A 15,115-nucleotide genomic window follows, 5' to 3' on the forward strand; every position below is an offset into this window, starting at 1 on the left:
TGTGAACACATAGCGTAACCATAGCAAAACTTAAGCGTTTTAAAACTAAAACACATCAGTGTAAACAGGGCCTGAGAAGGAGCGCTATCCTGCTGGAGAATTTGCCCTCTCCTGCGGTTTGTAATGTAATGGGCAGCACATATGTCAGGCTGCTCATGTTGCCTCATATGCAAATTAAGATTTGTATAAAAAAAAGTGCATTAGTAAAATTGTGCTGCTGGCTGAATTGAGCATGTTAAGGTAAATGTGAATATATACAAATTCCCCCGTCTTTATTGTAGTTTTAGAAAAAAGAATGATCTTGAGAAGAACAATTGCCAGTAAAGTCACTGAAGTTATCCAAACTGCTATCTGTTCAACTTTTGGTTACGCAACAATTGATTGGGACTGCATAATAATAATCATTATTATGCTGATTATTAAATTGTGGTATTTTTAAAAACAATTTAAACTCCCTCTTCATCATATACAACAAGAAACAAAAAGAAGGAGCTTTGATAATCTGGAGAGGAATGTCTGAGTGCATCAGTTACATCAGGTTTCCACTTTTCTTGTACCTGAATGTTGAAACAGCCCTCCTATGAAGTGTCATTCACTGATACGGCCCTCAGCCAATCTGAGTTAGAGACCCCTGCTCTAGGGACATCAGAGACTTATTCTACACCTTATTTTACAAAAGAGGCACATTAGGACTCTTTAAAAAACTATATCATGAAGTATAGTGAAATCTAATTACTCAAACAGAGCTCTGGTAATACTGCTCACCACTACTTCTAACCTCAACAAATAAAACAAAGCAATACAGACGTTTACATAACCCATCAGACCTGAGCTTAGTAACATTAGTGTGATGTTTTCTCAGGTACTCGGTGGACACTTGCTGTTTGGTGCTAGTTTTGGCTCACCGCAGGTCATATTGACGGCGCCGTTTCTCTATAAATAAAACCCCTTAAATAAAGACACACCTGAGTTCAACACCGCGGTCACAGCCAAACGCAAACTCTCCTCAACGACTGACGATCAAGATCAGATGCAGCTCTCAAACAAACCTCCAGACGACTTCAAGGTTAAGCGAATCCCTTCACCCAGTGGAGAATAGAGAAACGCCACAGGGAGGAGGACCATGTGGTCAATATTAGCCTTAGATACTTAGCAGAAGATTTTATCTAAAGCGACTTACAAGTGAGGAGGCATTCAGCGATTCAGCAAGAGGAGGCAATACACACAACAAGTGATAATTATACAAAGCAACTGTTAGCGCTCGAAGGATTAAGTGCTGGAGTTATGAGAGATTGTTTGAGAGAAAGAAAAGCGTTTCTACAGGTGGTTTGTCAAGCTTACTCACCTGTGTATGGCACACTTCATAAATGCACAACGTTTTATTTTATTGAGATATCGAGTGATCGTAAGAAAGCGTCAAATGTGCAAAACGGGTGCAAGTGTCGGTTAAAAAGAGTGCTTTCTACAGGTGGTTTGTCAGGCCCACTCACCTGTGTGAGGCGAACTCAGAATTGCAGTTTTTTCTTTTTTGTTCGCAGGGGTTTAGGTGATTTCAGAAGAGATGGGTTTTTACTTTTATGATGATATACACTAACTGGCCACTTTATTAGGTACACCTTTCTAGTATCGTTTTGGACCCCTTTTGCCTTCAGAACTGCCTTAATCCTTTGTGAAAGAGATTCAACAAGCTACTGGAAATATTCCTCACCCGCACCTAACCCTAACCCGAACCAGACAGAACTGTTGTATAAATATAAATAAACTATGAACTGATTCAATTGACAGAAATGGTGCTGTATTATGAAATTAAATATGTTATAATATGGCCGAGCACTGCCGCCTTCTCCTTAAATACGCAATATGCGCTGCTCAAGTACAGCTAATTTGATTGCCATTACCCGTGGCAGTTTCTGCTGATCCCTTAATGCGGGTGAATGCATTTTATAACATTATATTAAGCAAATACAATAAAGGCCTAATAGGCGGTGAGACAAAACATGCTGTGTCTCTTAAGGACAATCCCATGGTGCATTTGAGAGGTTAGAGAGAGTTCAGGGGTTACAGTGACAAAGCAAGTCTGGAAAACACACACACTCACACACGAACACGCCACACACAGCAGAATGCCCTCTGGCTGCCGCAGTCAATGATGACATTGTCAGTCATTCTTCAGTATTTATTATGTCATTCATCATGCCCGGCTGACAGAGGAAGATACCATTCTGAGTATGTAACGAATCAGCCCTTTAATAGCTGCACTGTTTAAACGCTGGGAATATCGGCTAATTAGATAACACTTTGGGGATTTTCATTACTGGGATTAGTCAGAGCGTTTAATCTGATAGAGAGAGCAATCACACGGTTTAAAATGTCATGAGGTTTTGATTGGCAAATGTGTATGTATGCATGTGAAGCATATTTTGGCCACGTCGTGCTAGAAAGAGAATGCATACGATTGCTACGAAATAAAATAAAGCATTTAATGTTTAATGCACAAAAGCAAAACATAAAAAGGTGGTTGAAGATGAAACAAGAAAAGGGAAAAGGGAGTGGCCTAACACAAAATATACATTAGAAACTCGATAACTAGATAAAACATTCAATCATTTTTCAAAACACAATAGCTGCGTCCCAAATCGCATACTTATGCACTATTCTACGCCATTTTATAGTATAAATAGTGTAAGTAGTGCGTTCACACTGAAAACTCTAAAAATCATAAGTGCACTTTAATAACCCGGATGATGCACTCATTCAGCCGGTAAAACGAAGTGTGTAATGATGGACACTTCACACTTAACGACTGCAGGTTTGCTTACGTAGCGGAAGGGGCGGAGCTATCGGGCGCACATGTTGGATAACTTTATTTATTTTGGATGGTGAAAGCAAAATTCTTCTACGAGAGTGATTATAGCGCCTCCCGATGGTGATTGCGGCAACACTTACGGCAGGTATTATTTGATAATTCGGTCGTTTACTTCAATGATTTGGCAACCGTCAAATGTCATCAGGGAAACGGTTTAATTTCCGCTTAGTAAAAAAACAGTGTGCCATTTGGGACGACACTACATACATATACTATCCTGTTGAGTGTGTAAGTGCATAAGTACATAGTGCATGAGTGCATAGTTTATAGTGTGCCATTTGGGACGCAGCTTTTGGCTTTACATTTTTATAAAAAAGATTTCCATCACAATCACAATAAATATAAGGGATGCAACAGTTGTTGATAAAAAAAAATGCGTCGTCCCGTTGTTCTCCCACAGTTCGGAGCGCCCTGTGATCTGCAGTTCAGAATATTCATTATTAATATTGGTTTGTTAATAAAAACAACTGCAACAAAGTAGTTCCCCCTTTGTACACCTCCGATTACCTTTCACGCTCATTGCATATGCGAAGACCCGTCCAATCACCTCTTAGTATGTAAATCTGCTGTTGACATCACATTTCCTCATGTGTCGGTGTGTGCGTGTGGAGTTTCTGTGCGTTTCAGCATGGCAAGTGAAGGAGATACAGAGCAAATGTGCAGGTGAGGCCAAATCACAGCCGTCAACAGACACTCAATATACATTCAGACAGACACAACAACATAACGAATGCCGTTTTTTGTTGTTGTTGTTGCAAAGATAGCCTAGATCAGTGGTCACTAACAGGCGGATCGAGGTCTATGTCCAGACCCAGAAGAGTCCCGCTCCTTCTGGGTGTTCTTCCACACCTGAACGCTCCCACTATTCACTCTGTTTAGCTGCTGTCTGCTAAGAACAGTTTTCTTTTCGACTGACTGTTCCTGCTGAATTAAGTGAGAAGAGCCGAACGCTCTCTCTTTGCTTATGTTCACTATAAGTAAAAACGGAGCTCTCTGGAATCATAATAAATTAATATAGAAATCATAAATAAAAATGCGTTGTTGTCTTAGTAATGCAAGCATAATATAAACAGAAGAAATCACTTTAAAGTGCTCAATTATTAAGATGTGTTGACAATCATTATCTGCATAATTGCTTGAGACTGTTGAGGTGAGATGTAAAATAGAGAAAGGAGAACCTTGAGCTTTCTCTCTCTTTATTTTCTTAAGCAATTTGTAATATACAGTTTTCAAAACGCTCTACTTTTATTTAATGAATGCGAGAACATGCACATCTACAGTCTTATGTGTGAAGCTGTTGCACTGTCAGGTGTTTGACACAACAATAAACATGTTTATTGTTCTTTGAATCGTTCTGTAGGCATTTGTTTTCTAAGCATAGCACAAACCGCACCGAATCTGTGACCCTAAAACCGTGATACATACCGAACCGTGAGAAGATTGAACCGTTGCATCCCTACTAGATATCTATTGCACTTAAATTCCTACCACTCATAAAGTTCAATTATATTTAATTAGAAACTAACAGTTTTATTACTTGTAAATGAATCAATCAAAAAACAAATGAAGCAAATGAGGAAAAAAACTAATCACAGTAATGATGAGCATATTCTGAAATTAATTTATAATGTTTTATTAGCTAACATGTTTTTTAAAAGCGATGTTTTATTAAGTGTTTTGACTAGACACCACAGATCGATCACCTCTTATGACACTTGAGCGTTTGCTGATCCTATCTCATCCGCCTGCTCCAGACTCAAACCGGTTTAGTTAGGGTCAGTTTATTAAAGTTCCTTGTGTTGAGTGTTGGCGTGTTTCATCCTGACACACACACGCTCTCTTATTCTTATATCCCAGTGGAGGACTTTCATAGATGTAATGACGTTTCTACAAACCATATATTGTATATAAGCTGTTATTATATTAAACCAAAACACTTCATTCTCTTTGATTTATGAGCAAGTCTAAACTTAATTTTTGGTCCCCATGGTGAGACAAGTGCCCATGGATCTGTCTGCATTCATGTTTAAGTCCTGCATTCATGTTTAAGTAAATATAAAAACAAGTACACACACACACACACACACACATTTGCAAAGCTATCTTTATGGGGACCTCCCATTGGTGTAATATTGGTATACTGTTTACTATTCTACATTATATCAAACCAAAATACTTCATTCTCTGTGATTTAAAAGTATGTTTGACCTAAATTTTTGGTCCCCTTGAGTATATTCAGGTTCAAGTCCACACACAGACTTGCAGAACTATCTTTACGGGGACTTCCTATATATGTAATATTGTTATACTGTACAGACTGTACATTGTATCTCCCTACCATTAAACCAAGAAGCTGCATGTTTACATGATCAAAATACTGCATTCTGTGTGATTTACATGCCATTTCCCTAATGAAGAACCAAAAAAAGTCTCCACAATGTCAGAATTTTCTGGTATTGCTATACTTGTGGGCACATTTGATCCCCACAATGTGATGAATACAAGGTACACACATACACACGCGCACACACATTCCAGCGCAGCAAGAATTTCACACTCTGGTTAAATTTATCAGCTCTCATCAGCGTAGCAGAGGCGAATCAAACCACAGAGGTCAGCTGAGGACTCACACTACCATCCTGCAACTCATCTGACAGGAATCCTGGCCCAAATATTACCCAGCAGCCATCACTACACACCGAGGAGTGGCACAGTTGCGCTACATGCAGATCTGAGCCAGAATCACCTCATGAAAATGGATTCATTAGTTGTAATGTACCAAAACTGCTTGATTGTGAGAGACCATGTCAAAAAATGAACTATTTCCACCTTTAAGCACACGGCAGGCAGAGGAACCGCTGGGCTTTTTGATTTTTCCTCTTCAGAAACGCTGGTCTTGGTGCGCAGCAAACAACAGCACTAACAAACGCTCCGCACGGCCACACACATCAATTACACAAATCAATAGCAGCTCAGGTAGGCTTTATGTGTGTCGATGAAGATTACCGGACACCACTGATTAAAAACACATCAAGGAACCCGAAACAAACGAAAGCAATTGGCTGCATTACGACACGGCCATGCATATACATTAACAGGATAACATAAACTGTACATGTCACAATTGGGGGTGCACTGATCCTGATATGCATATTTTTTTGACCGGCTGCTACCGATCCAAATCCGATCTTGCGTATTCGCTATATTCTGTGTATAAGCCATGAAGGTAGCCTATTATAAGGCGCTAGAAAGTTCTGAAGCCATTCTATAGTTTAATGTGAAGCACAGATGAATATTCTAATGTTTAAAGTCATGTTTAGTTCAGCGCTTCCCGACACAGCGCCTGTCAATCATTCTCCATTCATTCACAATTCAAACTGCGTGTCGCGTTCATGACAACACGAAAAACTCCCCAAGACTATTTGTTCCTGTTCGTTTAAATAATCAGTGGAGAAATGCATTTAGTTCTGCATTAAATGTTATCATTTCCACTCTGATCTCACGAGGAAACGCAAGTATTTTACGTTTTGTCAGTTTAGTGGTTTATTCGTACAAGTTCAGTCGTACGAAAATGTACGATTTTAAAAATGAGGCGTGGCACCTAACCCCACCCCTTAACCCCGACCGTCATTGGGTGATGAGCAAATCGTACTAAATTGTACAAATTAGATCGTACGTATTCATACGAATTAGCCACTAAATCAAAAAGTTATGAATTGCCGTGAGATTGCGTTGGCTCTTCACACACAAAGTAGGCCTACCTGAACTTTGAATTAGAAAAGGCCCAATAATACATTGGACAAATACTCTACACGCTGATTTTTCCCATTTTGTACTGCTGTTTTAGAAGTGTCCGCAGGTAGCGGAGGTCTGCGCGCTGTGTACTTCTCAAGCTGTCTCAAGCACTTCATTCACACACCGGCTGCGCAGACGCGATGTGTATCGCTCCATAATATTATTCTCACAATAAGTTTCTAATCTCTCATCCTTCTGACTGAGTTTATTCTCCTGAGGGGAATACTTTAAGTGCTGCGAATAGTTTGTAAAGCCTGGCTCATTGTGGTCAAAGTAGTTGATTAAATTAATAACAGTGGAACCAACGGCGCAATATGAATTGTCATTAACAGAAAACAATTGAGCCTAATATAGGCTACTCTGAAACTCTCAATATTTCACGGTCATTTTATTTATATTCATATTGTATTTACCAGACCAGTTTGTGTTTTGGTGCTGAAGCATATAATGCCGAGTTCAGAATGCATGAAACCGAAAGGTTTTGAGAAATCACCGACAAATCACATGCAAAATGGTGCTTATTCACATGAGTAACAATCACAGAGTGTGAACTATCAAGGACGCAATCTGAGAGAATCAATTAGTCGCTGAAAGATATTCGGAATGCTAATTATCTGGGCCTGTCTGCGATTCAAATCATGCCGCGTGAATTGTGTTCTGACTGAAAATAACATCAGCGATCACCTACAGCCAATGAGAGGCTGGGTGACAAGTGAGGGGCTTATTTTTTAGTTCATTTGGATCCAAGAAATGGAGGAAAAACTTGTAAATTTGGCAGTAGCATCCATGTCTGTTTGACGTGTCATCTGAGCAATAAAACAACCGGGTCAAAAGGTGAAGAAGAAAAAAAAAAAAAGGAGAAATTGCTAATTACCTTTAAAGCCAGGTGAGCAAATATGTACATTTTCTACCCCACTAAAGCCTTCTTTTTCCATTATGTAGTTAATAAAGAAAGATATATTATGTGACCTCTTTGTTTCCATGTCACTTCTCGCATGTGTTTGGCTGTGACGACTCGTCTGTCATATACAGTTTATCTATAGGTCTGTTATTTTTACTAAAGAAAATATATTATTTGAGTTTAGCACCAGAACGATAGAAACTGTATTAGGCTTAAAACAACGGCACAGCATCGGGATCAGAATTTTGGTTTCGGGATAGGTTCCAAAAAAGTGGTATCAGTGCATCCCTACTGATAAGCAGGCCTGCCACAATAATCAATATATGGAGTTATCGCACAACCCTTTTGGTGATGCAATAGAAAAATCGGCCATACATATAAACCAATTCTGGAAACATTTCAGCAACATCTCTCTCTCTATTGGAGCTGTCAGTGTCAGTATGGCTAATAAAACACTAGCATTTACTATAAATGACTGTAGTATATTCGCATGTGGTAAAGTAAACTGGGACGTGGATTTTTCAGGACTTTCAGCTGGGGTGTGTGAACGTTTCAGCTGTGATAATATGATAATTGCTGCATCAACATTGTCACTCGCTGCACAAAACAAACTAAAGCCTGTCTGAAGAGTCTGACAGCATGATGAAGCGCATGAGAACGCAGATATAATGAGCCAATAATTACTGTTATCAAACACGTTACCAACATACCAGTGTCTGTGTGAGTGAGAGAGAGCGTGTGTGTCTGAGTGAATATGCATGTTAGTGTGTGTGTGAGAATGTTTGAGTGTGTGTGTGTGTGTGTGGTTGTGCGAGTGTGTCTGAGTGTACATGCATGTTAGTGTGTGTGTGAGAATGTTTGAGTGTGTGTGTGTGTGTGTGAGAGAGAGTGTGTCTGAGAGTATTTGCATGCTAGTGTGTGCGTGTGTGTCTGTTTGTGAGCGAGTGTGCATGTATTTGTTGTCTTCAGTGTATTTGCATGTTTGTTTTAGTGTGTGTGAGTGCTTGAGTGTGCGTGTGTAAGTGTTTATGTCTGAGTGTGTCTCTGTTTGAGTGTGTGTGTGTGTGCGCATATATGTATGAGTGTCTTTGTTGTTACTGGGTGTGTGTGTCCAGAGTGTACATGCGTGTTTGTGTGTGTTTGAGTGAATAAGTGTGTGTGTCTGTGTGCGCGCACGTGTCTTGAGGGTATATGAGTGTTTGTGTGTGTCTGAGTTCATATGTGTGTGTGTGTGTGTGTGTGTCTGTCTTTGTGAGTGTGCATGTCTTTGTTGTTACTGCTTGTGTGTCTTGAGTGTATATGCATCTTTTTGCGTGTGAGTGTGTGTGTGTGTGTGTGCGTGTGTGTGAGAGAGAGATAGAGTGTATGTGTGTGTGAATAAGTGTATATGTATGAGTGCATGTCTGTATTCAGTGTTTGTGTGCGCGCGTGTGTGTGGATGAATTTATGTGTGCGTGACAGATGCATGTTCGTGTGTGTGTTTGTGTGTGTATTACTCACTAAGTGTCCTGGTGAAGGCGACTGTGAATCTTTGAGCGCCGCTGATCCTGGAACATCCAGAAGAGGCCACTTCATCTGCAGATACTGTAACACACAACCACAGGACACAGTTTACACACCAATACAGCATCTTCATTCAAACAGGAACAAACACACACACACACACACACACTCCCTTATGAAGCAAATATAGAAGTAAAAAAATTCCGCTAGACCTGTCTCCATATAGAGCAGATTTCAATTGAACCCACTGTTAAGTAAAGGTGTTTACAGCCTCGTACACAGGACGATTTTGGTGTATATAGCTAATATCACCCTTCATGACAACTGTGAGGGGGGTGAATATTTTTATAACTCATCTGTTTCCTTTATATTAGGTTAAGCCTGCATAAAAAGGGGCGTGGCCACTTGAGTGACAGCTAGGTCTCGCTGGTCACCGTCTCTTCTCCTGATTCCGGCTGATTAGCTGCTGAACTCGGCATGTTCATCGTATCTTTGTGTTGTTTTATGTGGCTTTACACAGTCAGTTGCTTTTTGGAATTATTTCCTACAATTATCAGATGATATGGGATGCTGAGTGCACTTAATCGTGTTTATAAACCATTCACATGGCCTCCATTTCCCAGATGAGTGAATTTATATACTTGCATACCATCTCTATAAATGTATTAGTTTTATTTGGGATTATTTATCATTTATTATGCTCATTAGAGCTGTAATGCACTCCAGACTCTGACAGATTGATCAGCTGTAGGCTCATCTGAAGTGTTGTCAGACAGTGTTCTGCTGGATTTCTTCAATAGTCCTGCATTTACTAACACAGACTGTATCTGAAGTGTTTGGAAGTAATTTGTGTTTTCCTCCCGTAGAAAAAGTCATAAGAGCAATGTTTAGTGGCTCAGTGTATTACAGCAGTGTGTTTAAAAGACTAAACACTTTATTGATATAGTTTACAACCAAGCACATGTGGTCAGAACACAAGCGAGTCGCAGGTGATGAAGTATTGAGCAGTCCTCCAAAAGAAAAGCCCCTCTAAGCACAATGCTAGCAGACGTCTGTTGCTCCGCCTCTCTGCCCTTGTTTGGTTACCCGCTGGTTAGTGCGATGGAGAACGAACAAAATGACGCCGGTTGGCCACGCCTACTTGTAGCTTCGTTTGCGCTCTTCAGAAACCTATGGGCGACGTCACTGATACTACGTCCATCATAACGGCAGCTTTTAAAGTGTGTGTGTGTGTCTAGACAGGTTGTGCTGATGACTAACGGTGGATGAACAAGCGAAACAAACGTGGAGCTGAAGAGAGACTCCACAGAAACCTCCAGCATGAGATCTGCCTCTCTAAGGGTCATAAATCAGCCCAGAGTCCATCTCCTGGCAGACACCGTGGTGTGTGTGTGTGTGTGTGTGTGTGTGGCAGAGCTAGAGCAAGAGTGTGAAATCTGTGTTTGTTGGAGAATGTGTTCATCCACCAGCCCAGCTGCGAGTGTCTGTCGAGGGACACTGTGTGTGTGTGTGTTTGTGTGTGTGTGTGTGAGAAAGAGAGAAAGTTTGTGTGAGTTAATGTATGTGTGTGTGTGTGTGTGTGAGTTAGTGTGTGTGAAAGTTTACTGGTGTGTATGTATGTATGTATGTGTTTGTGAGTGTGAGTGAGTGTGTGTGTATCTGAGTTAGTGTGTGTGTGAGAGAGAGTTTGAGTATGTGCGTGTGTATGTGTGTGTGCGTATTCACATGTGCAAGTGTCTGTGTGTGCTTGTGTATGTATGTATGTGCGAGTGTCTATGTGTGTGTGCGTGTGTATGCACGTATGTGCGTATGTGCATGTCTTTGTATGTGTGTATGTGCGAGTGTGTGTGTATGTGTAGGTCTATGTATGTGCAAATGTCTTGTGTGTGTGAATGTTTATGTATGTATGTTCGATTTTCTATGTGTTTGTATATGTGCGAGTGACTGTGTGTGTGTGTGTGTGTGTGTGTGTGTATGTCTGTGTGTATGTATGTATGTATGTGCAAGTGTCTGTGTGTGTGTGTGTGTTTGTGTATGTATGTATGTATGAGTGTGTGTGTGCGCATGTGTGTATTATTGTATGTGCGAGTGCTTGTTTGTGTGTATGTCTATGTATGTATGTGCGAGTGTCTATATGTGTGTGTGTGCGTGTGTGTGTGTGTAGAACAGCTGAGAGGAAATCCCATAGAGAGAGGTGGGAAAACTGCACCGTGGTAAACACACAGTCTCATCCCCAATGCTCCAGTGAACAGCCCTGCACTATTGACCTGCGCATAAATCCCTGCAGGAGTAAACCGCGTCCCGCTCGACTCGTGTGGCCTGTGTGTGTCAAACAGGTGTGCTGATATCCACACACACACACACACTGGGTTTGAGTGCGTGCACAGGTTGTGTTCAGATCTCCTGGTTCTGCTCCATTTGCTCTTATGGTCAGGCTGAAGTCTCGGTGGAGTCGGGCTCAGACATCTGCTCTGTGGATCAGCTCTTTAACTGCCGGATACAGCAGATCTACATGTGCAGGACTCCTCGAGAACGTCCAACTCATTACAGCAGCTGATGTTCTCATGCATTCAAGACAGCAGGAGATCAAAACTGAGCCCGATGACTCTCTGAATGCACAACACTGATGCTGGAGGTACTGAACAAACACCCCCAGGGTGATAATAGATGTTACAAGTACACAGAAACAGCAGGTAACACACTGACACACGCTGAAGAGCGAGAACTGATAATGCATCGTCATTTAATAGATACATAAAACCTGATCATTATTATTTATTAATATTGTTTTTACTTTTTAGATATTTTTATTTTTCCTATAACTGATAATACTCCTAATTCCTTTGCTTTTTTTAAACATGTTTAAGGTAATCAAAATGAATGTACAGTGTGCTTTTATAGACAATAATCAAAGACAAGTTTTACAAAAAAATGTGCAATGGGTTGTAGAAATGATAGTAATCCTTAAAAATAAATAAATAAGCAAATAAGCCAATAGTTAGACGGAGGAAATTAAGTCCTGGTCATTTTTAAATGCATGATTGTTTTATAATAATAATAATAATAATAATAATAATAATAATTACTACTAAATTTTTCCACATATTTTTCAAAATGTTGGTTAATGACCAGGGCAGACTGCCATATCATTCAACATAATTCAACGATACACGTGCAAATTTATTAAAAATAAAAAAGCTGAAGAATGTACACATGTACGTCAGTATTCACAGGCTTTGCTCAATACTTTGTTGATGCACTTTTGGCAGCGATTACAGCCTCTCTCTTTTTGAATATAATGCCACAAGCTTGGCGCACCTGTCTTTGGAAATCCCATTCCGCTTGGCAGCACCTCTCAAGCTCTATCAGGTTTGATGGGAAGCGACGGTGTACAGCCATTTTCAGATCTCTCCAGAGATGTTTAATAGGATTTAGGTCTGGGCTCTGGCTGGGCCACTCAAGGACATTCATAGAGTTGTTGTGAAGCCACTCCAACCGTCCGTCTCAGTTTGAGGTCAAGAGCACTCTGAAGCAGGTCTTCATTCAGGGTGTCTCTGTACATTGCTGCGTTCATCTTTCCCTCTATCCTGACTAGTCTTCCAGTTCCTGCTGCTGAAACACATCCCCACAGCATGATGCCAACACCACCATGCTTCACTGTAGGGATGCTATTAGCCTGGTGATGAGCGCTGCCTGCTTTTCTCCAAACGTAACGCCTGGCGTTCACTCCAAAGAGTTCAAGTTTAGTCTCATCAGAGCAGAGAGTTTAGTTTCTTATGGTCTGAGACTCCTTCAGATGCCAAATTTACGGCAGGGAGTGTCCTCCGTCTGGCCACTCTACCACACAGGCCTGATTGGTGGACTGCTGCACAGGTGGTTGTCCTTCTGTAAGGTTCTCCTCTCTCCACAGAAGAACACTGTAGCTCAGACAGAGTGACCATCGGGTTATTGATCACCTCCCTGACTAAGACCCTTCTCCCCCGATCACTCAGCTTAGATGTCCGGCCAGCTCTAGGAAGAGTCCTGGTTGTTTAAACATCTTCCACTTACGGATGATGGAGGCCGCTGTGCTCATTGGAACTTTCAGAGCTGCAGAAATGTTTCTGTAACCTTCCCCAGCCTTTTGCCTCGAGACAATCCTGTCTCGAGGATCTACAGACAATTCCTTTGTCTTCATGCTTGGTTTGTGCTGTGACATGCACTGTCAACCCTGGGAGCTTATATAGACAGGTGTAGCCTTTTCAGATCATGTCCAATCAGCTGAATTGACCACAGGTGAACTCCAATGAAGCTGAAACATCTCAAGAATGATCAGTGGAGACAGAATGTACCTGAGCTCAGTTTAGAGCTACACAGCAAAGGCTGTAAACACTGATGTACATGTGATTCTTCAGCTTTTTTATTATAATTAAATTTGCAACAATTTCAAAAACTCTTATGGAACATTGTGTGTAGAATGTTGAAAAAATTGTGGGAAAAGTGTAGCGCTATCAATACTTTCCATGTTATAAATATAAAGCCATTTTGCAGTCAAAGTTTTTAAGACAAACATCTACACAAATCTTTATGCAAAATACACACAGACCCACACTACATCATGAACAACACTGATTGGATGACGGCCTCTCCAAATCAAACCAATTGTGTTCCTCCTCAATGTTTATTGGCCAATTATCCCCATTGTTTGTGCAATCAGCATCTGACTTGGTCAAACTCTCCAGTCCAGCTGCCCTGATTCCAGCTCAAACAAACAGCCGTTACGTCGCGTCTCTTTAATAAATATAATAACTGGATTCAATTAATGCCAAACTCTTTGATGACTGCTGCTAATCCAGCCAAAACACGCCAGCTTCCCCCCCCGCGCGCCGCTAATGAACGCTCCACTTTAACATCCTCGACCTTGCTTTCATAGCGTTCGTAGGAAGGAAGTTTACACGGCTACGGTTAAAAATGGAAAAGACATTACAGCACAAAGGAAGAGGGGAGGGAGCGCAGCGACGGAGAGAGAGAACACACACTTTCAGGAATGAGCTCTGTCTGAACAGGCCAAGGGTATTGTTTCCTGACAGCTGGGCGACTCGGGCCCCTCACTCCCATCCTAAACAGAGGAAACTCTTGGGGTGGACATCAGTCATCTCACACTGCACAATCCCCACCGCACACACATATTATGTCCATACAAAAAAATGGACACACACACACACACACACACACACACACACACACACACACACACACACACACACACACACACACACACACACACACACACACACACACACACACAGCCAACACTTAACCCAACAAACTCGCATACATAAAAAAAACTGCACACACATGATCAACACTCGCACTAAAACGCGCACACATACACACACACACACACACACACACACACACACAGCCAACACTTAACCAAACAAACTCGCATACATAAAAAAAACTGCACACACATAATTAACACTCACACAAAAAAACACACTTGCATACACACACACACACACACACACACACACGCACATGAAAAACTCACACACTCAATTTGCCAATTAGTGTTCACAGTAGACTCCAGGCGCTGCGCTAATGTGTTGCAGGAGCTGTGGAGCTGCTCTTGAACACAGCAAGACAGAGGTGAAGGAGAAGATGACGATGAACGAAAAAGAAGAGAGAAGAGCAAAGAAGAAGGAAGAAGAGCGAATGATGAGGAGAAGATGAAGCACAGGAGAAGAATTAAAAAATAAGATGGAGAAGAAGAAGGAGAAGAAAAAGATGGAGAAGATCTGCAATAGCACTTCCAAAACTAGCTGGCAGTAGGTGTTTATGTTCCTCTGTGTCGAGTTTCTTCACTGCTGTTTTGCCTTTTCTGAGCGATACCTTAATGTTCAAGTGCCTCAAACTCCGGCGGACGCTCAACAACTTTAATCATAAGGTAAACACAACACAACAGTTTCCATCTGGAGCTCCTTCATGGGACTCCACACTCCACACTCACAGTTCTCAGCCCCACCCACACTCATCACAGCTACCAAACTGACCAATCACAGAGCTTG

General features: G+C 41.2%; 1 protein-coding gene across 4 annotated transcripts in view; it reads right to left on the reverse strand.

Annotated features, from left to right (window-relative positions):
* Positions 1–15,115, reverse strand: part of tcf7l1b (transcription factor 7 like 1b) — a 112,188-nt gene that overhangs the window by 26,618 nt on the left and 70,455 nt on the right. For all 4 annotated transcript variants that reach the window (XR_015496818.1, XR_015496819.1, XR_015496817.1 and 1 more), the window contains 1 exon segment: positions 9,063–9,146. Coding sequence is in view for 1 of the 4 variants with exons in the window: in NM_131296.2 (NP_571371.2) it covers positions 9,063–9,146 (84 nt within the window). In the remaining 3 variants the exon portion in view is untranslated.

This window comes from Danio rerio, chromosome 8 (assembly GCF_052040795.2).
Source record: "Danio rerio strain M-AB ecotype USA chromosome 8, GRCz13ab, whole genome shotgun sequence".
In the NCBI taxonomy this organism is placed as follows: domain Eukaryota; kingdom Metazoa; phylum Chordata; class Actinopteri; order Cypriniformes; family Danionidae; genus Danio; species Danio rerio.